Consider the following 27,714-nt stretch of genomic DNA (forward strand, 5'->3'; position numbering starts at 1 on the left):
TGAAACTAATTTATATATGGAATACTTAAAATAGTATTAAATGCTCCCAATTTCTTTTTAAAATAAAGCATTCTAAACAGTCTAGTTAACATTCCCTACTACATAATTTGATTAGATATGTGGGCAGAAACATTTATTTAAGATCCTATTTACCGCCGCAGGCTCTGGGTCCCTCAGCGCAACTTCTGCCCAAGTTGATCCACAATAGCTCTACGGGAGGGACTCCCCCATCAACACTGATTGTGTTGATGGAGGAATCAACCCATGGTTGCAAGAAAGAAAATCATATCATCTATGGCCCGACTAGGAGGGAACAGGGAAGTGGGTTGCTGTGGGGCTGTGTCTTTGTATGGATGCACACAGCGCATAGCATATACCGTAGATTCAGCTCTAGTCCCTGCCAGGAGCATGCATGTAAGGCTGGCTGAATAGGACTCTTCTAAGGAAAGGATCCACTCTAGAACCAGAAAGTGGGGCCAGTGATGTGGTGACGTGTAAAACTGGAGGACTTGCAAGGTTGGGTATAGGAGGTGGAGGCATAACAAGTTGGTCTTTTAATCAGCACCTGAAGTTGCCAAAAAACAAAAAAGTTGTTAATATCACTTTAAAGCTCTGACAGGTGAAGTTCAATGAAATATTGGCAGATCTGTTATTTGTTCACCTGCGATCTGCATGTGCTTCACTGAACTACAGTCAGATATGCCTTGCGACATAGATTGGGCACAACAGGGTGTAGGAAGTAAGACAGCTGCTAATGTGCTTATTATATCCTAAGCTGTAGTCAGGAAAACAAAAAGAATGAATACACATTGTTTTGGAGATTTGTATTTCTTCATTTCATTGTATTTGAATAGATTAACTCCACTGAATTTATTATTTCTTGACAAGAGGTAATTAAAGTGTTTTAAACCCTTCAAATAATGAAATAGAGGAGGGTAGTTCTGCACTTACTATGCTACTGTTTTTAGCCTGTCATCTTTCTGCAATTTCTGTCTGTTTCTGTTTTTAGGGTGTCTATGTTGCCTTGCAGAGTACCTTTGAGCCCTGCTGTAGCCACATATGTAGTTCCACCCTGCATTTTAGCCCAATGTGCTAACGCTCTGTGTGTCAAAATGCACAGGCAGCTCAGGACTCCCAAGAATGACTTACTGGCCTACTCCCCAGCATCTCATCCAGGAATTGTCAGCTGTGGGCTGAGGGTCCAGCTAAAATTCTATGCTGGTCACTCATGTGCTTTGCATTCACGGTGCTAAGGACAATGGAACATGTAGTCCCACCATGGACAGTCATGTGATATTTGTGTGACGTTTACAGTGCGCACTCTCCCCAACCGGAAGTTCAGAGAAGCTGCACTAGGAGATTAGGTGCAAGTGGCTGGGGCATAGTTAGAAAAATAAAAAAACTGCAAGGATCAACCAGAATGTTGAACAGTATCTTTGCGCTTTCACTTCTGAACATCAGGATGATTAAGTAGAACTTTTACCCTGGGCAGAGTTTGCCCTCAATACCCACGTGAATGCCAATATTGGCGAGTTACCCTTTTTCATGGTGTATGGTCGTTATCCTTCTGTACCATTTCCCATTCCCATCTCTTCTGTGGTACTCATGTACTTTACAAATACAAAGTAGCTGCAGATCGTCTTTGCCATGTGAATCCCAAATTCCTACCTCATGACAAGGTTTGGCTCTCTACTAAGAATATCCATCTCCGAGTACCCTCTTTGAAATTTGCTCCTTGCTTCATTGGTCCCTTTACTATTCTCTTCACATTTAAGGATTCCTAATGTTTTCCATGTTTCTCTCCTGAGACCATACAGCATCAATAGGTTTTCCCATCCTTTTCGTCATCCTTCTCCAACAGTCAATAACACTGATCAGTATGAAGTCAAGCAATTCTTGGATTCCAAATACTCCAGAGGGAAGCTTTTATATCCTATTGACTGTAAGGGATACAGTCCTGACAAAAGGTGTTTAATTCTTTCTACTGATGTTTTTTCATCAGAAGTTTCCTCTCAAGCCTGGCACTAAACCTACATGGAAGCCTCATAGGAGGGGTGTCCGATGAGGTACTGTAACAATTTAGCTTGCAGTTTTCCTGCCTGTGTGATGATTACCTCCTTGCTGCAGTGCTTCTCCTAGTCCTCTGATTTCTTTCACATGTGTTGTTTGGCTTCTGCACTCACCTGTGGGGGTCATCTGTTATTCTGTGGGTTTATAGTTCCCTTCCATCACTTCCTGGCCTGCCTCCCAGTATGCCTCCCTATGTGCTCAGTGCAGCTTGCGTTGCCTGAGCAACTTCACAGTTTTCTGAACTTCTGTTTCCTTACTACTATGTGTAATCTGTGTTTGACTTCCCATGTGCCTGCCATCTGCCCTGACCTCAGCTTGTTTCCTGGATTTCCTTCTGTCTCCTGCCACTGTACTCTGCACACGCTAGTGGTCTATGCAGCCTCAGATGGACTTTCCTGGGGGCCAGGACCGTGCTCCAGCTTGCTGCAAGTCCATTCCCACCATCAGAGGCCCTGCTGAAAAAGCAGGCTGGGGCTTAGACTCTGCACCCTGGTGAACCCCGAGTTTGCAATCTACTATGGCTCACTATTACAGACTCCTGACACTCAGTGGACAGTTGTTCGCTTTAGGGCCACACAAAAGAAACCAAAGTAATCTTTGCAACTGGAGGTTTAACCGATGCATACAGAAAGGGCTCTTTTTTGCAAGAGCTGTGAATATTATGTAGTACTAACCCCCCCCCCCCCACGTGAGGGTCGCTTAAAGATATTTGACTCCAATGATTGCCCTGACCTTGCAAGTCTCCCAACACCTCTGACACCCTGGGTTCTGACATTTTTGAAGGCAATTACGCAGACACCAAATTATGACACAGTAATAAAGCAGTCCTTTACCTAGAGTTCTACAGTTTACTTAGTTCTAAAGTTTACTTACTTTACTTAGTCCTTTACTTAGAGTTAAAAGAAATCAACAAGGAGTGACATAGCCAAGTATGAGGTTATTAACCCTTAGCAAAAATAAACAGAAAATGTATGAACATAGACTTACAATGGGAAAGAGAGCAGCTACCTGTAACCTGATTAAGGCCTATGGCCACAGGTAAGAAAAGGGAGAGAGAATGACCAGTTTTATATCAGACTACTCCCTTTTGCCCCCTGACGCCACAACCCCACATTAAACACAGATGCTCAAAAATGTTTTAACAGATTATTCAAGATACATGATCCTGGTCCCTGAAAAGAGTTCCTTAATAATATGGACAGGTATGGTACCCAACATCCCTTTAGTGTGTGTGGAGGGGAACAAAGGAGTCCTTGTGTTCTGTGTCTTCAGCTAGCTTAAAGTGTTTAACCCTAAAAAAAATGAATCCTATTCCTTTAAAGCTTGTTATACAGCACAGTGCTTGTGCTGTGTAATTTGGCCCTTTGTATCAACTGAAATACCTGGATGATCTTGCCTGGTTCTGCCCTCCCCCTGTAAACTGACCACGATTTATCATGGCCACTGAGCCCTGACACCATGGTCAGTTTACGTGCCTCCGTCATCCACTATCTCTCCTCTCTCCCCTGATTCCCCCCCTCCCTGCCTGTCAGCTCCAATCTGCTCCCCGATCCTACCTTCCTGGTGCTATCATAACAGTGTCATGTCCCTACAATCCACTCTGTTAGATAACAATATTTGCCCCACTGTATATCCTTTATTTAAAAAAAAAATGATTTCTACCTTATTTCAGAGTGTCTCTCGGCGCTCATGTGACTGCCCACCTCTCTCCTCCTCTCCTTCCCTCCTCCCAGCTGAAGTCGGCCGGAGTTATCGGCCCTTCCAGCTGTAGCTATCAGACTGGGAGAGTAGAGAAGCAGCCAGTCATGTGAGCGCTGGAAGACGATTTGAAATAAGGTAGAAATCAGCTTTTTTTTTAATAAAGGACAAGAGTAAAACAGCGCAATGCCCCAGTATCAGTGCATCTGCACTGTTCCTCTCAGCGCACACCAGTCCTCAAAATTAGTGATGCAGCAGATGAGCCATTGTGACAACCAAGATAAAAGGATAAGTACACTCTTAAACAAAGTGCATTCATCCTTTTTGTCCCTTTCCCCAGCATAACCAACCCCAGCTTCCACCTCCACAGATGCATATTTATCGAGATCCAATGGACACGGCCTTCGGAAATTGTTTACATCCAGCGCAGGTCATCTCTGTCCTGGCTGTGCCTGCTCATTATAGCCCCATAGACTTCTATGGGGCTCATCTACCTTTGTCTCTGGCCTCTCGACACAGGCCCATAGATATCTAAAAAGCATGGATGGAGGAATTTCCCATGCTATATGTTGTATTTAGACAACCGCAACACCTGCGGTTATTTGAATTCCTGAACAGTGACAGCTGACAATTTTCCACCCAGCTCCTTAGATTTTTTAAAAGAAGTTTGTAGAAGCGGGTGGTGCGAAGAGGCCACCTACAGATCGAAATTCAAGCTGTATATGCCTAGCTTTAACCCTTTCGCTGCCAGGTACATTTGTCGTATGGACCTGACAGCGGAGGGTTTTACACTGCAGCCACCGGGATTGTGTGTAAATCTGAAGGACAGAAGCTCAGCTGCTCATTTTTACTACCCCCCCAAATGCAAGTACAGTAACATCTCACTCTGGCATATGATCTTTAGCATTACAATATTCAGTCACACAGCGGAGCAGGTGCTCAACTCTGTCACTGTGTCACATGGCTGCTGGGTGCTGACTTTGTTATGACTGTACTGTGACTACAGTCTGTAACACACAGTACAGCCATAAGTTAACAAAGTGAGCACCCAGCAGCCATGTGACACACTGTGACAGAGCTGAGCACCTGCTCCGCTGTGTCAATGAATATCCTAATGCTAGAGATCCTAAGGCACAGTGAGGATTTTATTAAGTAAGATATTACAATATGTGACTCACTGTGTTCTGTCATTGCCTGCCACGCTACCCACCACAACCACGATTATTTTTACTGCTCCCTCCCTGTCAGCTGCCTCATATCAGTCCCAGGACCTGAGAGAGCAGAGCAGGTACAATGTATTACAGATCACTCCACCAGGCACCAGGGAAGGAAGAGAGCAGCTGGCCAGAACTATTAGGTACTTAACCCGGAAATGAAGAAAAGTCCCTGCAATTCTCAGGCCTCCTGGGCCCCTCTGTTGACCTGATGGGACCCAGGAAAATTGAATTACACACCCCCTATTCAAATAGGAGCAGGGGTATAATTTAGTAAGCCCTATTTTATTTCAAAGAAACTAACTACAAAGCTGCCTGGCCCCCCTGTTGAACTGATTGGACCCACGCCCAGTACAACAGGGCTAAGCAACTAGGACTAGGCAATCAGTGGCCCTGACGGTAACGGTGCCCCACCACGCGGCTCTGCCATGTATGCTTTGTTTGCCCATTTGTGGGCCTGGTACCTACATAGCGGGTGCTGCCGGGTAGAGGGGAGGGAGCAGAGCGGACACACATCCGCTCTCCTCCAATCCCTGTGGCTGAACTGGAAAGTGATGTGTTTGACGTCACTTCCAGGTCCACCTCTTAGTGTCCCTGGCCAGCAAAGAATGTATTGCACCCCCACATATATACACGTACAAATGTAAATGCATGGGACGGGGGTGCCTTTGCATGAAAACGCTGATTGCGATACAAATGTAACATATTGCCGTACACACCAGAGTGTAATAATATTTCTAGCACCAGACGTTCTCTGTGGTGCTAAACTGATTAGGGGGCTTTTAAAATGCCGCCTATGGAAAATAGAAAGATACTGAAGTTTGTCGCCATTTCATGAGCACTCACAAATTTAAGGTTTGACATGTTGGGTATTTATTTCCTTGGTGCAACCTCGGCTTTTACATTATACTGAAAAATTGGTTAATTCTGTAGCACTGTCCCCGTACGGCTTGCTGAGTGTTGACGTCTTAGGCCTCCCTCTGGTTACCAGAAGCTGGATGCTAAGTGTGCCCACTTGGTTGTTGGTGCCCACTAAGTGTGCCCACTTGGTTGCTAGGGGATCCTGCTTGGCCCACCCTTCTCCTGCTTGCTCGTTACTCAAAAACCAGTCCAGGGTATTTGTGTTTTTGTATTTTATTTTGGAACTTGGATGGGAGAAGGGATTAGTGGGATACTCCAACTGGAACTTTTCGCAATGGATAAGGACAACTTACAGCCACATGTATAGAGGAATTAAGTCTTCTTGCCCTCACTAGCAGAAGACTTGATGCACTACATTATCTTCAGGATATTCTTTTAGCATCCCCTTTACTGACGCCCGTCCACTAACTCTTCTAGCTGAAGGGGGTGGCCATCACTCGACAGGCCCCAAAGACACAGATCTGTACTCACAGTAGGCAGAATCAGATCCCTCCTGGTGTCCCCCTTCCAGTCAGCTTTGCAGAACCTCTGGGTTCAGCTTCTCTCTCTCTCTAGGCCCCTGGGTCAATCACCCTTGGCAACACGACCACCTCCGGCAGCCGCCCCCTCCCTCCTGGACTCTGTTCTCCGGCTCAACTAACTTTAAGCATGTGTGCCCGGGCTTTAAATACAGTATCCCAGCATGCAATGCAGCACTTTTCCTCAGCCGCGCTGCACCTGAGCACAATGAGCAGACCTAACCAATAAATCCTGCTCCCTTGTAGGCAGAGATCGCTCTAAGTTTTACCTGACCATCTCCCTAGTAAGCAGAAAGATCAAGAACTATACTCTCTTCTAGCACCTACCTAGGAGGGTGCTACAATGTATTGTGGTTATGTACCCTACAATTAACTTTTGTGTATTTTTTACTGAAATTTTGCAGTAATATCATGAGACAGAAAAATAGGAACTACCACTATTTTTTTCTTTAGACTAGAGTGTCTGCTTTCAGAAAATATATAATGTTTTTAGGGGGTTTTATGTAATCTTCAGACCTAGAATGATTTTTTAAGTGTAGCAAAGTCCCGGGCCTCTTTAGGGCTAATACTTACCTCCAGAGTTAGGGACAGCTGACATCCTTCTGTGTAGAGGGGGTTACAAGGCATGGTGGGTGTAATGCAAGGTAGATTCATGGGCGCCAGACACTCCTTGAATGCAAAGAGATTTATTGTCTTTTGAACAGAACTGTGGGAGAGAGGGTATAGGGCCAGGACACCCTTAGATAGTTGCAATGTTAATTAGCAGACTCTGAGACTTCTATAGGTAGACAACCATGCAGAGAAAGGCATCCAGCAGGACACCACATCTGCACATGTAGGATCGCTGTCTCCTATGGCAACAGTCTTCTAACAGTTTCTAACACAAGTTGTAACAAACTTCTGTACTTCCTCTACAATCACTTCTTGTAGATCTTCACTCCACTGAGCTCACAGTCTCTCTTACTAGACTTGCTGATCCACTGCCACTGAATCTCCCGAGCTCTTCCCACCTTCTCACTAAATATCACCTCCGCTGCCTGGGTCCCTGGCTTGACACCTGCTGAAATTTTCCAATTCTTCACCATCCTCGGTTGGTGAGAATACTGCTCCGGTACTTGCTTCAGCTACTCACTGTGGTCCCTGGTAATAAGGTGGTTGATCCCAACCCTGCGCTGCTCTCTTGCTTCTGGATTGGCCTCAAACAGCCTAGCAGTCAGATGTCGCCTTAGACTCTGGCCTAGTAGCCTGGGGCAACACAACACACGTCCACCCGAACAGCCATCCAGGTGGCACAGAACACCGATCACCTGACCTCACCCAAGTAAATAGGCTCTCCCAGCAGGCCAAGGAACCCAAAAAGATCCCTGCCCATTGTCTGAGATACCCCATCTATTCCTAATCTGTCCTTGCATTGCCCTAATCCTATCTAATGCCACCATATACCCGGCCATCTAGTAACATAAGAGAGAAGTGCAGCAATTCCAGAATTAGGGTGGAATCAATTGATCTCCTATCAATTGGCCAAGGCAACTATACCTGGCAGGTAAGTTTAAGAGCAACCCTGCCTAAACATCAGGGTGCTACATTAGCATGTGTGCAAGAACATCTCTGGCAGGGAAAAGGTAAAACTTTAGTACTGACATTAGTTTGTAAGCTCTTTTGGGGTGCAGGAACTAGTGTGAATAGTTCTATGTACTCTATAAAATGAAGTGTTGCATGTCAGTGCTGTATAAATAATGGAAATAAATAAAGGTGGGTGTGTATTTACTTATCATTTGGGTTCCCAATCCATCTACTCTGCATTATAGTAGTATAAGTGGATCAGTGTTGCAGTGATATTGTTAAAATAGCATTTGATCTCTCCTGATGTCTGCTGGGTGATATCACACTAATAAATAGACCCAGGCGTCTATGAACCCGGTGATTAATGCAGCCAGGCTACTTTGTACTGTTCCTAGATCTGATATCACTAACTTATTTAGCTGAACTGATCTTGTTAGAGAGATTGTTCCATCACGTGTTTACAGACGGATTGCAGACAAATGAAACAGAGTTCCTTCCTATTTTAAGTGTATGCACGGTGCCTTGAAAAAGTATTCATTCCCCTTGAAATTTTCCACATTTTGTCATATTACAACCAAAAACATAAATATATTTTATTGGGATTTTATGTGATAGACCAACACAAAGTGGCATAGAGTTGTGAAGTGGAAGGAAAATGATAAATGGTTTTCAAATTTTTTTACAAATAAATATGTGTAGAGAGCATTTGTATTCAGCCCCACTGAGTCAATACTTTGTAGAACCACCTTTTTGCTGCAATTACAGCTGCAAGTCTTTTTGGGTATGTCTACCAAATTGGCACATCTAGAGAAAGTGACATTTTTGCCCATTCTTCTTTGCAAAATAGCTCAAGCTCTGTCAGATTGGATGGCTAGCGTCTGTGAACAGCAATTTTCAAGTCTTACCAAATTACCAGATATTCAATTGGATTTAGGTCTGGACTTTGACTGGGCCATTCTAACACATGAATATGATTCAATCTAAACCATTCCATTGTAGCTCTGGCTCTGGTGAACCTCTGCCCCAGGCTCAAGTCTTTTTCAGACTTTAACAGTTTTTTTTTTTTTTTATTTATTTATCAAAGATTGCCCTGTATTTGGCCTCATCCATCTTCTCATCAACTCGACCAGCTTCCCTGTCTCTGCTGAAGAAAAGCATCCCCACAATATGATGCTGTCACCACCATGTTTCACGGTGGAGATGGTGTGTTCGGGGTGATCTGCAGTGTTAGTTTTTCACCACACATAGCGTTTTGCTTTTAGGCGAAAAAGTTCAATTTTGGTCTCATCTGACCAGAGCACCTTCTTCCACATGTTTGGTGTGTTTCCCACATGGCTTCCCGCAAACTGCAAATGGGACTTCTTATGGCTTACTTTCAACAATGGCTTTCTTCTTGCCACTCTTCCATAAAGGCCAGATTTGTGGCATGCATGACTAATAGTTGTCCTGTGGATAGATTCGCCCACCTAAGCTGTGGATCTTTCAGAGTCACCATGGTCCTCTTGGCTGCTTCTCTGATTCATGCTATTCTTGCCCGGCCTGTCAGTTTAGGTGGACGGTCATGTCTTGGTAGGTTTGCAGTTGTGCCATACTCTTTCCATTTTCGGATGATGGATTGAACAGTGCTCCATGAGATGTTCAAAGCTGGGATCGTTTTTTATAACCTAACCCTGCTTTAAACTTTATCCCTGACCTGTCTGGTGTGTTCCTTGGCCTTCATGATGCTGTTTGTTCTTTAAGGTTCTCTAACAAACCTCTGAGGGCTTCATAGAATAGCAGTATTTATACTGAGATTAAATTACAGACAGATGCACTCTATTTACTAATTAGGTGACTTCTCAAGGCAACTGATTCCACTAGATTTTTGTTAGGGGTATCAGAGTAAAGGGGGCTGAATACAAATGCATGCCACATTTTTTCACATATTTATTTGTCAAAAATTTTGAAAACCAGTTATCATTTTCTTTCCATTTCACAATTATGTGCCACTTTGTGTTGGTCTATCACATAAAATCCCAATAAAATACATTTACGTTTTTGGCTGTAACATGATAAAATGTAGAAAATTTCAAGGGGTATGAATACATTTTAAAGACACTGTAAATCCGGACAATGAATTTCTCTTATTTGCTTAGTTTTGGTCTTTTTGTGTGTAGCACCCTGGAGTTTAGGAAGGGTTGCTCCTTGCAAATTTACTTGCCAGGAGTAGTTATCCTGGTTGATTGCTAGAAATCTATTGATTTCTCCCTAAGTTTGGCCTTGTTGCAGTTTTCTTTTCTACCACTAGGTGACCGGGTATTTGGTGGTACTAGATACAAGAAGGGCAACCCAAGGTCAGGTTATGGGTATATAGGGTATCTCAGCCAATGGGCAGGGGTTTTCTTGAATCCCTTGGCCTGCTGGGAGAGCCTATATATTCGGGTGAGGTCAGGTGATCTCTGTTCTGTGCCACCTGGACGGCTGTCTGGGTGGCCCTGTGTTGTATTGCCCGGATTGCTAGGTCAGAGATGGGGCCTATCTGGCTGCTAGGCTGTTTGAGGACCTATCCAGAAGCAAGAGAGCAGCGCAGGGTTGGGACTGTGGCTTGCAGTCCAATCAAAAGTGACGGTTCTGTCAGCCGGAAAACCTGTCGTGGTCGGAGGTAGAGGGGAAGAATGCATAGAATGCATTAAGGTGAAAAACCTTAAAGGGTTACTAAACCCTCTTTTTTTTTTAATAACAAACATGTCATACTTACCTCCTCTGTGCAGTTGGTTTTGCACAGAGTGGCCCCAATCCTTCTCTTCTGGGGTCCTCAGTGGCACTGGTGGCTCCTCCTCTTCTGGAGTGCCCGTCAGAGAAGCGCTCTCCTTCGTGGACACCCGTTTGACACAGGCAGAGGGACTCGGCCCCACCCCCCTGCGCCCGTGTCATTGGATTTGATTGACAGCAGCGGGAGCCAATGGTTGTGCTGCTATCAATCTATCCAATCAGAACACAAGACACCAGCCGGAGCTGGTGTGCTTATTCCCGGGGCTCAGGTAAGTAAAAGGGGGGGGCTCGGGGGGGGGGGGGGGGGGCTGCTGCATGACAGAGGTTTTTCATCTTAATGCATAGAATGTATTAAGGTGAAAAACCTTGAGGGTTTACAACCCCTTTAAAGGGGTTGTAAAGGCAGAATGTTTTTTTACCTTAATGTATTCTCAATGCATTCTAAAAAAACAAGACTTTAATATCACTTTAAGGCTTTACAACCACTTTAATTCTGCCAGAAATCCAGATCTTTTCTGTGCACTCTACACACTTCCTGTCTGAGGGTGACAACGTTAATACTCCATATATAAAATGCAGTGAGTGACCATTGTCACACTTGGACAGAATGTGTGTTACTGGCAGGACCACCAGGTTAAAAAACGAATAGAGCCAAAGCATCCAAAAACTAGTAAGCTGTACTATATTATTTGTTTGTTCTTGGATTTAGAATAACTTTAAATATGCAAGAAGTATATAGATGTAAACGTATCTGTCGCTGTTTAAATTGTGGTTTACATTTGGAAATACAGAAATTAAACCCACCGAAAATAAGTGGTTGATAGTCTGGTGTTTAAAACTGCAGTGTGTGCTTGGAAATCTATACAAGATACTCTGAACACAACAGCCTGTGACTGTTGCCTTTTAACAACCCTCATGCATATTACATTTTCATTGTGTCTTCCTTTTAAAGTAAGAGTTATTAGGGGGAAAGCTTTCAATGGGGACACTTTTTCTTCTAAAGCTGTCTAAAAGAGAGATTCCCCTTCCTTTGGTGAGTATTTCTCTCACCTCCTGTTGTGTCCCTTGATACAGAATGTGAAGAAAAATCTCCCAATGAAACACAAACTTGAAAGAGGTTTTTACCTTTCTCTTCTTATACATAAAAAAACTACAAAGAAGCTTTGGCTTTAGATACACTTAACAGTGAACAGTTATCAGATAAATATTTTTACAAAGTTGTGCGCTGTTCCTTTAAATAATCATAATGTATTGGATTATAAATGAGAAGGATCAATACTGATATACTGTTCCATAAAAAACTATGAAAGTACTTTGCTGAAGTATATCCCCCTTTCTATATCATACAGCAATTAATAAGCAATAATTTTCATTTGCAAATTCATCCACTGAACATTGTACTCTTAAAACATAATGTGTCCATTTATGTGATAGTTAGATCTCCAATACCGTCCACATTCCAGATATAGAGCAAAAAATGATTGAAAAGCTGGCTAAGTTCAACCACCATGCAGTTCATAATACCAATGCCAAACAGATTTGTTCCCCTTTAGTTCATGGGCATGGCTCAAACATATAAACAGAAACCATTCATTGCGCAAAAGTGTTTACTTCCAGCTAGTTTATTTAAAAGTAAAATATGCACTCACATGTAAAGTTTCTTGGACAAAGTTAAAAAAAAAGAATGTCGGCAGCGATCCTTCTTTATAAAACTTCCGTGTCTTGGAGACACCCAGATGTGCTGTCACTGGCTCCTCCCGATGTGTTGTGTCACTGGTCACGTGACTTCATCAGGGATTGCAGGGATTTTATGGGATTGGTATAAATAAACTTCTGGGATAGATTTATATAAGGACAATTTATATAAGGACTATCCACTTTTTGCTTTATTTCATACAGATTATTGGAAATGGAGGACAAAAGGAAAAAACGGAGTCCCAAGGTGTGCGTAACCCAGACACTTCCACCTGCGCCTTTGAGAAAACCCATTGCACCTCCCTGTAAAAGTGCCACATTCAGCCTGGGACTCCCACACCCACCCTCCCCAAAGCAGAGGAGTAAGATCAAGAGGTAACCATCTTCATCCTGCATATATAGCCTAAAAGATGTTCTTGGGAATGCTTGTACATATGGGCGGGGTTTAGCTGCGCCCGTGGTTGTGAGGTAACACCTCACTTAAAGGTGTGCTCACCAATGCCCGGGACCAGGCAGAGACTGTGGTCATGTGAAGAATCAAACATTAAGGCAGTCCCTGACTCAGAGATGAGCCACTTGTGTGCAGCGTGACTGTACAGAGTTCCTCCATAAAGTGTTTCATCACAAATAACTACAAACTTGTGACTGATGTATCTGTTGCATTCGGAAGGACATGCAGAGCCATTGCCCACTTCACCAGTCCAGCATAGCCCCATTACCCCACTCCCAGTAATGGAATGAAACCACGCCGGACACATAGCACGGGTCTGATGCATGTCCGACTCCTACGTTAACTCCTTCCTTCCCGTGCCTCATGATCTGGCCTTAGATCTCCGTAACGCTGGTCTGCTCCTGGTTACCTGAGGAGATGAACAGCTAGCGAGGGATTCAGAGCACGGACCCCCTCGCTACTGGAGAACCTGTCACCTAACCAGGTACTACGCCAAATGACTGTTTGCTGTAACTGTTCCTCCTTTTGGTTACTCATAGCAACTACCTCCTCTTCCTTGCCTTGCGAGTTAACCTTCAGTAGTGGTGTTACATATACCCCGTAGTGCTTTTACATACCCAAGTTCTTTAGAAACATGTCAAGACCCAACATACACCCCTTTGGAATAACTTCAGACCAGACTCAAAACTGTTGGAACAACCTTTACTGAAAATTCAGCAGAACATGTATAACATAAACAGTCTTTTCCTAACTACACCTAACTGTGGCTGCCCCAGCATACCTGCACAGTTAATGTCCTTTCGGGTAAAGTCCATGTTTGGAAGAACTCAAATAGGTGTCCGTGGTGACAGGGATCGTGATGAGTTGGTGCTCAGATGGTGGACCACAAGTTCCAGCAAGGTTCCCATTCTCCAGTCCCCTTGGGACCCAAACCTCTTCCTTTTTATATCACACAGGAGGGAAAGACGGATCCCAGAAAAAGTCTGCAAACATAATTGGGGAAGGCGGCAAAAATATTAACCCCTTCCCCCTAATCTGGGCAACTAACTAAAACACACAGTACAGTAGGGCTGCAACTAATCGGTTAATAACCTTAAAAAAAAGTGTGGTGTATAAATTTAATTAATATGTAATGTTTTAAAAAAAGGCAAATTTATTCTTAAATATCTCTATGCAGTGGTAAATATAAATAACCAACTATATGGTTAGGGAGCAAAATATCTAATCCACTCTGAGAATAACAGATAGAAGAGATATATACTGTATATACTATTAGAGGAGATATACTGCATATACTATTAGAGGAGATATACTGTATATACTATTAGAGGAGATATACACTGTATGTACTATTAAAGGGTGAATCTGGTAAATATCAGAATCAGAGATCAATTTTTTTTATTTAAAAAAACAATGACTTTCTTCAAAAAAATGTCATTTTAAGAACGTTTGTTCGATTTTCTAAACATTAGTGGGGTCAAATCGACGTTCATTTTCAACCACAGAGGCGGGAAAATTTGGAAATAATAGAAAACTTCTTGGTCAAAGGAATTTTCAGACAGTGGATGTGGTTTTCATTCAGAAATGACATTAATTTAAAAAACAGAACGGTAAAAACCAAGTGAAAATTTCAAACAACGTTCTTTCATTCAGCGAATGTACAATGATTTTTCGTCTGAATATTCTCATCTGAAAATTGATCGGTGTGGCCCGCATGAGGCTCAGTACACACCTATGCAGTTTGCTTTTGATCTGTTTCTGCAGTGCTTTTTGCTGTGCGTTTTGATTTTTGCGCATGTGATTTTGCTGCGATTTGCGTTTTTGCATTTTTTTTGGCCAACTTGTTGGCCAAAACACAAATTGCTGCAAAAATGCTTTACATGCTTTTCTGCAGCTTCTCCTTTGAAACATATTGAACCAAAAAAGCACCGTTTTGCATTAAAAAAAAAAAAAAAGAGTCCCCGACCATTTCCAAATACGCAGCTGCTGAAAAAAGCATATATGTGAACTTGTCCCATAGGAAACCGTGTAAATGAACTGTAGAGCGTTTCTGCAAAAAGCACCAAAAAACTAAAATTAGCCCTTTATAGTACAAAAAAGCAGATAATCACTATTTTTTTTTACTGTAGAACTGTGAAAGTAATATTTACAGTAGCAATTATTTGCTCTTTTTGTACTATAAAGGGCTCATTTTAGTTTGTTTTTTAACCCCATTATGCTACTGGCTGATTAATCGATTATGAAAATAGTAATCGATTAATTCCATAATCGATTAGTTGTCGATTAATCGATTAGTTGTTTCAGCCCTACAGTACAGTAGGCAACCTGCCTGCATACAACTAAAGCACTGTGCTAAATGTTTACATACTTCTTGCTGCAATGTAGGTGTACTCAAGTATTTAGTAGGATGTAGTATTAATGTGAAAATCTCTTGTTTGTACTTTTCCAGGGGCATTAAAGAACGTCCTCGACCCCCTGCACCTTGCGAAGTGGTGAATTCTGCGCCTAGCCTTCAACACTCTTTCCTGACTGATGTTTCCCACGTCTGTGAGATGGAGGGTGGTCTTCTGAGCCTTCTCAACGATTTTCACTCTGGAAAGCTTCAGGCATTTGGTAAAAATGGCAAGAGTATAGCTGCAAAATAAGTGTGAGGTTTGAATTATTATCACAGTTTATAATTAAAAACATTTTTCTTGGTGCCTACATGGCAGCATACTACTAGCAATAGAGCTCCACCCCTATCCTCACCTATGGGACCAGTTTAAATCTATAAAAGAGTGAGAGGGTGACCCCAGCATAATACAACTTTTTGTCCTCAAGACCTTTCACCTGTAGACCAGTGTGTCTACTGTATTTCCTTTACTTACAGACTAGTTTGAGGTCCGTCTGGGTTCAGCTTCTCCCATGCACAGTCCCACACCTTGAGTAGCCAAAGATGTTTTTTAATTAGAAGTAATTCTAAAGAGTGGTAAGGTGTTCCTGGAGGTTTGTTTTTTGCACATAGCAGTACTTTCAGTTTGTTTACAGATTCCTCATTCTGCCCACTTTGGGCATCATTATGTCTTTTTTCCCTTTCCTAGAGTTCTCTTGCTTATTGTTCAGGCCTCTGATGGCTGTGTGAGCATGCTTAAGGGTTTCCAGACGCCTTCAGTGCATGCGTAGTGTGTCCTGAGCCTCTGTTAGTCATCTGATCATGTATCCTACAATTTTAGACTAAGGCTGGCCCTACACAGTTCGAATCTCGGCAGGTTCAGCAGTAGCAAGCCAAGATTCAAACCGTGAATGGGAAGGCTGAATGTACCAAGTTATACGATTGATCAATTTGAGTACAACCAGCCTGCTGGATTCTCTTGCAATTATCACTAGCGGTTGCTATAGCCACTAGCGATAATCACTGTCTTCCCCCGACGGGGATGCCGGCCCCACCGGGAGAAGACAATAGCCCGGCAGGAGGGATTCCCGTATAAACACGGTCTGTGGTTGCAGGAAAGAAATTCACTCTGTGTATGGCCGGCCTTAGGATTTCTCCATCCACACTATACAACATGGATGCGTGAATGTCCCACTGAGGCTATTATGTATGTTAATGTATGTTAGTATGCTAACAGCTTGCGCTGGAGGTTATCAGAATACCTGAACAGTGTTTGCATTTGATTGGTTGCATCCACTGTTTGGCTGACAGTTTGCTGCCTTGATTATTCAATCAAAGGATGTTTGGCAGGAGGGTGCCGACAGGGCCCCCCATAGAACAAATTTTGGCCAGTTCATCAGGCTTAAACATCTGACCACTACAATATTTGTGATCATTCATGCTTTTTACCACCCATTGGTCCTGATGAAGTAGATGTAGCTGTGAAATGCATTGACCATCTATTGATGGTCATACCAATATTAAAAGAGGTGTATGGGGTATTAAAAAAAAACCTTATACTCATCTAGCTGTCCCCCGCCACCTCTGCAATGAGAACTAAGCATTCAAACACCGCTGAATGATCAGTTCTCCTCTATGCTCTTTGCTCTGCTCCTCCAGCGCTCCAGGGCTTGGCTGGGGGGGGGGGGGGTATGGCTCAGTCTCCCAGCAACACAGCTGAGAGATTGAGCCAACTACTGGTCCAGGCATCTTTTCCCAGCCTGGACTGGCTGAGTGAGTGACGTTAGCCAATAGCGGGCTTTAGACATGATATGTCTTTGCTTAACGCACCCAGCAATTTTAACCAATCTATTGAAGATATGTGTAAACTAGTCCCAGAGTGCTGTATTTTAAAGTGTCCTATATTTGGCGCCTTTGCTAGTCTATTTTGCGCCCTAGGCAAGAGGGCACACGCTGCCACGTCACTGACAGCTCCAGTCACCTAGCACAACACCATAAAGGTCAATGAGGCAGCCAGCCTGCTTCGGAAGTGATTTGTGAGGCAGAGCAGCGTTTCCAGGAGGCTGGGTGGAGAAGATGTACAGATGCGGCTGCAGGAAATTGTGTGCTTGGCAGGTGAGAGCGAGTTGTGTACCAGGGAGGAGATATAGTGCCCACCTCCTCCTCCTACCCAGCTGTCTTTGGACTTCTGTGAGCCAGCTTGGTGTTGCCCTCCTCACACGCTGATCTGCTGCTGACCTCCTTTACAGCCCCCATGCCGGGCTGCTGCCTTCTCTGGATTGGTTAACACAGAGTCAGTCAGCACCCCAGCCCCATGTAGGATGGTGGCCTTCAGTCCCTTGTGTTGCCCGGCCAGTAGGGAAGACAGCAGCCATGGCTGCGCCCCAGGTGGCTGCCTAATTTGCCTAGCGGTAGCCCCGTCCCTGCCTATACAACTGTGTTTACCTGTAAGTCTTCCACAAACAACATTTATTCTGGCATTTGGGACACATTTACAATATTTGGAACAGGTCAGAGGTTTGACCTGCGTAATCCTGTGTAATATCTCACAGCTTTCTATCCTTCCTTCATATGGGTTTATGAATGGTCCTCAGCCTCGGTTCATGTTTAGGCTATTGCAGCAGTCACAAAAAAAAAAAATGGCAAATTATCATTTGGTTGAGCAATTATTATTATTATAATACAGGATTTATATAGCGCCAACAGTTTGGGCAGTGCTTTACAATATGAGGGCAGACAGTAAAGTACAATACAATTCGATATGAGAGGAATTAGAGGGCCCTGCTCGTTAGAGCTTACAATCTAGAATTAATGAAGGCATTCTTAAAATTACGACCCCCTAAAGGAAATTCCTTTCCACAATGAGACCCAACATTTTTGTTAGATATGCTCTTCTTTGTGCCTGAAGAAGAATGTTACTTGTGGAACATCACCTTTAAAATAGTTTTTTTTTTTTTTATTAACCATAGTCTTCAGGAAGGAGAGTCTCCGAGTTACAAGTGTCTTTCCTGACAGAGTGGTACTCAGAGCACTCTAAGGCCTCATTCACATGGGGCGTACAGTACCATAAGCCCATGCAGGGTAATTTTTTCCCACATAAGCATGCACAGGTGTTCCATGCATCCCTGTGCAAGCAATCCCATTGATGTCTATTGGGACACAGCAGCTGCACAGACACCACTGCTGTGTCCCAATATGACAACCGTGTGGGTGCCTCATCCTGAACACGCATCTGCACCCTTGTGAATGTCATTTTGGGACACAGCAGTGGTGTCTGTGCAGCTGCTGTGTCCCAATAGACATCAAATGAACTGCCTGCACGGGGATGCATGAACCATCTGTGCATAACCATGCAGGTATCATGGCCCTACATGGGAGTATGTAATTGTATGCCCCATGGGAATGAGGCCTAACAATTCTTTATCCCCAAAGTGGCTTCAGCTTTCCATCTTTCAAATGAGCAAGGTATTCCTGACCTATCCTACCCAGACTATTCGCAGGATACGGATCTTCATGAACTTCATGTGTCCAGAACACTAAGATCATATCTTCAAGCTACATTGTCATTTACCTCTTCAAACACACTTTTCATTCTGCTAAGTAGTAGACTCAGGGTGAAGGAGATAACCTTAAGAGACTACAGGGCTGTCAGGCAGGATCCTCCGGCAGTAGTGAAATCTCATTCAACAAGATCCATCTCGACTTTTTGGACAGCACATGTAAAAGTCTCCCTGGAAACAATTTGCAGTGCTGGTCATCACAAAAAAACATTTCCTTGGGCACTAGGCGGACTGGTGTCTTTATTTAACCTTACCAACTATGATACTATGACAATATAAAGTAGATCCTGGCACCTTAACCACAGTTGAATTTGGCAAAAACAATTGATGCTCCTGTGACTTGTACTGATAAATGTTGAGTAACTGACTAACCCAGCATTACAATCCCAGTCAGCTAGGTATTTATTGCTAGGATACACCCATGTAGGCCAGGGGAAACCTGAACATTGTATCAAATACCTTTCCTTGTCCCGATCCATAGCAGCATACAAACCATACATACTATATTTTAGACTCAGTGATGTCATCACAGGATCTTTGTTCTTCTCTATACAATTCAGATTATGGCTGATGGGTGTTGTACAGAGCTTTCCTGAAAAAAATCACAGCACTCTGAGAGGCCTCAGAACTGATATAAGCAGTGATCTGGCTCTTTTGGCAGAAGTTATACAAATATCAAAAAGCCTTGATGGGTTGATGTCAGTCTGGAGGTATAGAAGTTCCTAGGCAGGATACATTTTCAAGCAGAGCACCCTCATAATGCCTACATGTGACGCTGAGCCCCAATGATTGAAAAATTTGAAAACAAATAAATGAAAGGGGACAGTGAGGCTGGGGAAGAAAAAGCTAGATGATACTGGGTGTCTTCAAGCCAGGAAATAAGACATGCTCTGTCTGATATGAAACCCTTTCCAATGCATTCTCTGAGAAGCTTGCAGTATGCTGTGAAATCAGAGTAAGCAATTTCTGCACAGTAGAGGAGAGTGTACAATTGTGCAAGACTGAAGGGAAGGCTGGAGTTCTAAGGTGTCATGTACACTACAGCTCCTAAACTTGAGTTTAGGAGCTTTTGGTGTTTTTTTGCCAAAGCTCCTAAACTCAACTCCATAAAAGCCTATGTGTCCATGTACACATAAGCTTTTAGAATAATTTAGGAGCTGCTGCAGTCAGGGGAGGTTCAATCCCCCTCTCCTGAACGTGGAAGAATGGCGTTTAGGGTGGAAACGTTTTGACCGACGGCAGCAAAACGTGCCAAAATTGATTGATTTTGCCCCATTTCACATTTTCCCAGAGCCGGCATTCATAATAGGCTATGTGTACATAAAGCCTTACTTTTGCAATATGAAACTCGACATATTAGTTTACGCGTACTATAAAAATGGCAGAAAGCAGCATATCGAAATCCATTTACATTAATGAAGGTACAACATTTAGCAACTCACATGGTTGATGATTAAAAGTGGCACATCTAAGTATGCAGGCATCCGGAGTAAAGCTGTCCACATATACCATCCTCCGCACCGCCATAGACGTCATCCCTTCCACGCTGCACTCCATGAGCGGTTCAAGCCTCGCTTTCAGATCTCTCTACTGCAGAGTAGTCTTCACAGTCACGATTGCAGACTGACAGCAGTGAGGGCCAGCGGTGCGGGGGATGGTCTATGTGGACAGCTTTACCCCGGATGTCTGAATACTTAGATGTGCCTCTTTTAATCATCAACCATGTGAGTTGCTAAATGTTGTACCTTCATTAAATGTAACCGTATTACTACACTTAGAGGCGCCTCTCTTCTTTTTTATACACTGTAGCTCCTGCTGGATTTTGCTTCTAATCCCCTTGTAGAGGCCGCCATTTGTGGATGGACATTTTATGGTTACATAACCTGGTCACATTGGTATAATCTTTTTATATGGACTATAAACTGAAGGACTTATGAATAAATGGTTGTGGAACGAATCATTTGAGTTTCCATTATTTCTTATGGGAAAATATGTTTTGATATAAGAGTGCTTTGGATTACAAGCATGTTTCTGGAATGAATTATGCTCGCAAACCAAGATTTTACTGTAGGACCAAATATGTGTTGCATCAAAATATACTTTTTCCTCCTTATTTAAAAAATAGAATTCAGTTATGTGCACCCAGTGCGTTTTTACTGTGCTGCTCTCTATGGCCACAAATGTCTGTGATTGCATGGTTCTATTCATCTTCCATGATAAATAGCTGCATTTTGGCATGCGATGGTATATTAATGTCCTATTTTTCCCCTGAAGACTTTTTCATTAAAGAAAAGCTTATAAAGTGAGGGTAGCCTGTTCTCTAACTAACTCTTGCTGCCCTAGACCCCGGGCTACATGGCCTTATGGCAGATTACATCATGCATTTTAATTTCTTGGCTCAGACCTGCCACACTGTGTTACCATCACTCTGTGAACATATTTTCCATACTCTTCCATTTTTGCCACAGGGCGGGTATGCACATTTGATCAACTGGAACGCGTAAGAGAAATGCAAGAACAGTTAGCTCGTCTTCACTTCAGTCTAGATGTATGTGCAGAAGAACTAAGAGAAGAGACCCATGCGGAGAGGAACTTGGAGCAGCTACTAAATAATGTAAGAGATCATATATTCTTACACCTCTTAAGGATTATATTCACTAAAGCAGAACACTACAAACACAGCTTACATGTAACAGTAAAAGATAAAAATTGCCTTCAACTTTTTGCAGCGGTTCTATAGCAAGTGCTCCTTTTACTGGCTAACCTAAAGTGATAATAAAGTCTTGTTTTTTTTCTTTTTTTAATAACAAACATGTTAAAGTGGTTGTAAACCCAAAGAAAAAAAAACAAAAAAAACCAAACAAACCCTGTAAGACAAAGCATAATGAGCTAGTAAACAACGCTGTTGCAGCAGTCCCCGTACACCTCTGTGAACAGGGACAAGTCTCCTGGAGTTATTTCCAGGGTCGCGGGCTCCGGCGCTGCAACTGGCCGGAGCTGCGATGACGTCACTCCCGCACATGGTCACGGCATGGCTGCTGAAGGAACGGCACGAGCGAGCCGTTTCTTCGGTGCGCATGCACATGCGCCAACGATGTCGGCACAAGCATATATGGTAAATATCTCTTAAACTGTGCAGGTTTAGGAGATATTTACAGTACCTACAGGTAAGCCATATTATAGGCTTACCAGTAGGTACAAGTGGTGTAACTAGGTTTACAACCTCTTTAAATTTACCTGCAAAACCATTGCACAGAGCAGCCCAGATCCTCCTCTTCTGGAGTCCCCTGCCAGCGCTCCTGTCTCCTTCTGCCCTTGAGTACCTCCCCTAGCAAGCTGCTTGCTAGGGAAGTACTTGTGGAGGCTAGCTCCTAAGTCCTAAGTGCAGGCTGGCTCCTAAGTCCTAAGTGCAGGCTGGCTCCTAAGTCCTAAGTACATCTATTGACACAGACAGTGTGGATCCCCCCTGCCCACGTCACTTGATTTGATTGACAGCAGGTGGAGCCCAGTCTTTTAAGGAGGGAAAGAGAGCGTTGGACCTGGATCAGGCTTAGGTAAGTATTTAGGGGGAACTGGGGAAGCTGCACCTAAAAGTTTTTTTTTATCTTAAAACAGAGAATGCATTAAGGTAAAAAAACTTTTAGCCTTTACAACCACTTTAAGTTAAAATTTCAATGTCAAAATCAAATGGTTCGGAAACCTGCATATTTATACACAAATATACAAGGAGGAGCAATGACATATACATTTAAATTTTTTTTTTTTTTCTTGACACACTTTAGTGATAAAGATTATTTTAAGAGGTCAGAGTTTAGAGGTGTTATTTGGCAAAAAAAAGTATTTTAGGGACAATTCTCACCACAAATGTCTGAAATGTATTTAGATGCAAATACAGCTATTGTCACCTCATTAGATCCTTTTGAACTTTCCATCCTTTTGTTCAAAAGCATGAGAAAAACAAGCTTTGGTTTTAGAGTCCCAATCTAGACGCCAGTGCAGAGCTTGATTTGTGTATTTACATTGCCACTCCAGCCTCTCCTTTCTTGATTTAGTTCCCCATCAATATCATAGTTTTTGGATCATGTATGCTGTGGTATCTTCTGCAGAAATGCACAGCCACAGGCATATTTTGTTTTGTTGCTGTTAAAGGGGTTGTAAACCCTTGTGTTTTTTTTTTTTGTAAACCCAGTTGTTGCATAGGATAGGATGAATTTAGGTGAAAAAACTTCTGACAGTGACCGGCCCCCCAGCCCCCCGTTTTACTCACCTGAGCCCTTCGATCCCTCTGCAGAGACGCGCTGTACCTCTCTGCCCGGGGTTCTTGGCTCTTGATTGGATAGATTGATAGCAGCCATTGGCTCACGCTGCTGTCAATCAAATCCAATGACGCGGGCGCTGGGGGCGGGGCCAAGTCCTGCATTCTATGGACGCAAATGCTGGACTCGGGAGCGTGCCTGCAAGGTAACCCCCGGGAGAGCACTTCTCCTAGGGGGGTATGTGATGCTGGGAGGAGCTGATAGCGCCGCCGGGGGGGACCCCAGAAGACGATGATCGGGTCCACTCTTTGCAAAATAAACTGCACAGTGGAGGTAAGTATGACATGTTTGTTATTTAAAAAAAACTAAAAAAAAAAAAAAACGAGCCTTTACAATCACTTTAATTATGAATCTATGAAGGTTCATTTATTGGCGAAGTGTTTGACCCGTCTCTCCAACACAGAGTCCTGTGGGGCATTTTGTACACAATATCAGGTAAACCACCACTTGATGATCTTCAGCAAAAGTTACCCTTTATTGTGTACTACTGCTGTGGTACTAGTATTGGTTTCAGTACTGTGGATATGTGTGCAGGTCACATCGCTAATGCATGAAGGGAGATGTTCCATTTGGTATTGGGCTGTTTAGGGACATTATAGAAAATAAATAAGCTATTAAGCTGACTAGAACCCAACCATCATTTAACAGGGCACATAAGAGGGCCAGAAGAATGGTAGGGAACACCAGGTGAAGTGGATGCAGCTCCTCTCAGATTAGGTCTTGAGATCCTAATGCACATATAAAAAATAAACATAAGAGGGTGCCTCCATCTAGGTATAGTGATTAATTAAAATGAATAAAAGACAATAAAAATGCACTCACTAGTTAAAGGCGGATCAAGGCTACTCAAACCCATACAGACCTCCAAAGGATCACTGTAAGGCTGAAGAGCGCTGCAGGCATGTGGCTGGCTGAAAAAGGGTTCTTGGTGGAACCAATGCTGTCAGGCTTCAGGCTGGAACATCAGCAACAGCAGCTTCTGGAAGTAGCAAAATGGCTGCGACTCCAAACAGCACCTCTCTTAGCTGGGTGATGGGAACAGGAAGGGGTGTGGCTATATGTTTCAGGGCAGACAGGAGCGTCCCTTTACTTAAAGCGGGGTTCCACCCAAATTTTGAACATTATCTCTATGCATTCTCTTCCTTGCCTAGATGCTGACATGCTGTGTAAAAAAATTTAAATCGCCGTAATTACCTTTTTTTTCTAATCTTCTTAGCACTTCCTGGTTTTCCTCCCATGGGAGTAGGCGTGTTTCTAGCCTCTCCCAGACCTCCCACAGTCCCCTGGGAGCTAGTCTCAGGCTTCCCAGCATGCATTGTGCAACAGCGTCATCACAACATCTCGGTGAATGCTGGGAGCACAGCATTCACCGCATCCAGGAAATACATGCTTGTGGGCTTCAAATGCCCACAATGAAGATGGAAACCGCCTGCAGTGAATAATATAAGTTATTCTTTACAATGAAATCGGACACAGGCGGACTTATTACACAGAACATGTGAGTAGATAATCATGAGAAGAAAAGTTTGTGAATGAACTCCAAAAAAAAAAAAACGATAGATAGGTGGACCCCCGCTTTAAACCATAGGAAGGAGCTTGGCCAAAGAACAACCACTTCAGCCCCGGAAGGATTTACCCCCTTAATGACCAGGCCATTGTTTGTGATACGGTACTGCGTTACTTTAACCGACAATTGCGCGGGCGTGTGACGCTGTACCCAAATAAAATGAGTTTCCTTTTTTCCCCACAAATAGAGCTTTCTTTTGGTTGTATTTGATCACCTCTGCAGTTTTTATTTTTTGCGCTATAAACAAATGAAGACTGAAAATTTTGAAAAAAAAAAAATATTTTTCACTTGTACATATACAATGGATATAAAAAGTATACACCTCCCTGTTAAAATGTCAGGTTTCTGTGATGTAAGAAAAAAAATGAGACAACAATAAATAATTTCAGAACTTTGTCCACCTTTAATGTGACCTATAAACTGTACAACTCAGTTGAACAACTAACTGAAATCTTTTAGTTGGAAGGAAGTAAAAATAAAACAATTTAATATTATGGTTGCATAGGTGTGCACACCCTTAAACTAATACTTTGTTGAAGCACCTTTTGATTTTATTACAGCACTCAGTTTTTTTGGGTATGAGTCTATTAGCATGGCAAATCTTTGCCCACTCTTCTTTGCAAAAACACTCCAAATCTGTCAGATTGCGAGGACATCTCCTGTGCACAGCCCTCCTCAGATCACCCCACAGATTTTCATTGGGATTCAGGTCTGGGCTGGGCCATTCCAAAACTTTAATCTTCTGGTTAAATCATTCCTTTGTTGATTTGGATGTATGCTTTGGGTCGTTGTCATGCTGAAAGATGAAGTTCCTCTTCATGTTCAGCTTTCTAGCAGAAGCCTGAAGGTTTTGTGCCAATATTGACTGGTGTTATCCCAATAAGCGTATATTGATTGGTTTGCGCAAAAGTTATAGCGTCTACAAACTACGGGATAGATTTATGGACTTCCATTTTTTTATTGTTTTTACTGGTAATATCAGTGTGTTTCTAACTGTGTGGGGGAAGTATTGACAGGAACAACACAGAGATCGCTGTTCCTGATTACTAGGAACAGACGATCTCCATGTTCTCCCCTGTCAGAACGGGGATCTGCCTTGTTTACATAGGCAGATACCCATTCTGCCTCTCTGTGAAGCGATCGCGGGTGGCCGGCAGACATTGGCTCCTTCTCTGTCCAGGTATGTTGTTTTGCACAATAGAGCCGCCCCAGTATATATCCGGTGGGCGGTCCTTAAGTGGTTAAAGGCTAAGTTCACCTTTCCAGACAACATTTCCTAGTCCATGGTAGCCTTTAGTCTGCACCTCTGTTAAAAATAGAAAAAAATGCATTCTGATTCCTGACTTCCTGTAGCATCATGTGTCCATCCAGTAAACTTCATATCCCATCATGCAGTGCCTTACTGCAACACAGAATAGAATGTGTTTTACCTCTCTGGACCAAACCTCCCTCATGACTATACTATCTCCTTTTTTTTTCCAACCACTTTCCTATTTCTTCCTTTAAGGCAGGGGTAGGCAACCTTTGAGAGGTAGAGCTCTACCTGAGCAACATGGAAGGGAGCAAAGATCACCAAGCAGCAACGCCCTTATTTATTATTATTATTTTTTTAATTGTCACTGTAAAAAAAAAAAAGGTCTATATACTTACCTATTTTCAGCCTGCCTCGGTCCGGTCATGTGATCTTACCTGTGTCAGCCAATGGCAGCTGCAGGGGAGAAAGCACTTGGCGACGGCTGATAAAGCCTGGAGTAGTGATGTCACCCATAGGTTCCCATGTCACAGTCGTTGGCGCTCCCTCCTCTCCCCTGCATATGCTGTTGGATCACACAGGTGAGATAACATGAGCAGATTGGAGCAGCCTAAAAATAGATTAGTCAACATAGGTGTTAGGGGTAAGGGGGTGGAAGTTCGTTTTTAAGGCTAGTGCAAGCTGGAAATCTACTTTCAAACTACCCTCCCTATTGGTGGCTTGTGGCAGTGTTAAAGTGGAGCTCCACCCAAAAGGGGAAGCTCCGCTTGTTTGCACCCTCTCCTGCTCCCACTTCCAGCTCAGATCGTTGCAGGGAATTGAGCTGGAAGTTTGTCCCCCCTCCTTCCCCCCTAGTCTTCTGAGACACCTCACAGGTCCCAGAAGACTACAGGACCATTCATAAGGCACAGTGTGGCTCACACATGTACAGCAGGAAACAGGCTATGAAGCTGCAAGGCTTCACTTCCTGTTTCCCTTGCTAGAGATGCTGGCACCTGCACCAGGTGCAGGAGCGCACTCGGCACCTAGCTACAGCTCAGCTTCAAACGCAGCTCAGCTTCACATGTAGATCGTACAGGTGGCAGATGCTGTCAGGAGCTGGCAGGCATGTTGGTTATTGCAGTCTACTTGTCAGATAGCCACGATCAACAGGTAGACCGCAATCAATGGGTTGTCGATTCCTGCTTTAAGGTGACCATACACTTGTACAATCTCCTTCAGATCGTCCGTCACTATGTAGTGCATGAGCCAGCCTGGTTTGACACAAGTTAAATAGATTGTTCAGGTGAATCCTCCTAATCCAGAGGTTTGGTAAATCTAGAAGAAATTGTACAGAGATTGTACAATCAGATTGCATATTGTATGGCCAGATTTATACAAGTACATGGGAGGGAGGGGTGGAGACACTAAGCTGTCATTGTTGTTGTGTAAACACACCAATTTCACTTTCAGGCCCCATTCACACCTAGTGTAGTGGGAGTGCACTTTTTTGGTGCATTTTTCCCACGACACACATAGGGCAGTCCATGGATTTCAAGCCTCATTTTTTTTTTAATAACATACATATCATACTTGCCTCCACTGTGCAGTTGGTTAAGCACAGAGTGGCACCCATGCAGGCGCGCTCCCGAGTCCTGCTTCTGCGCCTATTGACATAGAAAGCAGGACTCTGCCCCGCCCCCCGATCACTGGATTTGATTGACAGCAGCAGGAGCCAATGGCTGCGCTGCTATCAATCTATCCAATTAGGATACGAGTCACCAGCTA

The 27,714-nt window shown here is 43.4% G+C and overlaps 1 protein-coding gene across 5 annotated transcripts in view; it reads left to right on the forward strand.

The window, feature by feature from the left end:
• The window catches only part of CCDC28B (coiled-coil domain containing 28B), a 60,770-nt gene that overhangs the window by 13,524 nt on the left and 19,532 nt on the right, over window positions 1-27,714 (forward strand). For all 5 annotated transcript variants that reach the window (XM_073615386.1, XM_073615385.1, XM_073615387.1 and 2 more), the window contains 3 exons: window positions 12,635-12,805; window positions 15,331-15,494; window positions 21,281-21,426. In XM_073615386.1, the coding sequence (XP_073471487.1) occupies window positions 12,645-12,805; window positions 15,331-15,494; window positions 21,281-21,426 (471 nt within the window). In that variant the 5' untranslated portion in view covers window positions 12,635-12,644. The remainder of the gene's footprint in view (window positions 1-12,634; window positions 12,806-15,330; window positions 15,495-21,280; window positions 21,427-27,714) is intronic.

The sequence above is a fragment of the Aquarana catesbeiana genome, linkage group LG02 (genome assembly GCF_042186555.1).
Source record: "Aquarana catesbeiana isolate 2022-GZ linkage group LG02, ASM4218655v1, whole genome shotgun sequence".
Taxonomy (NCBI): Eukaryota; Metazoa; Chordata; class Amphibia; order Anura; family Ranidae; genus Aquarana; species Aquarana catesbeiana.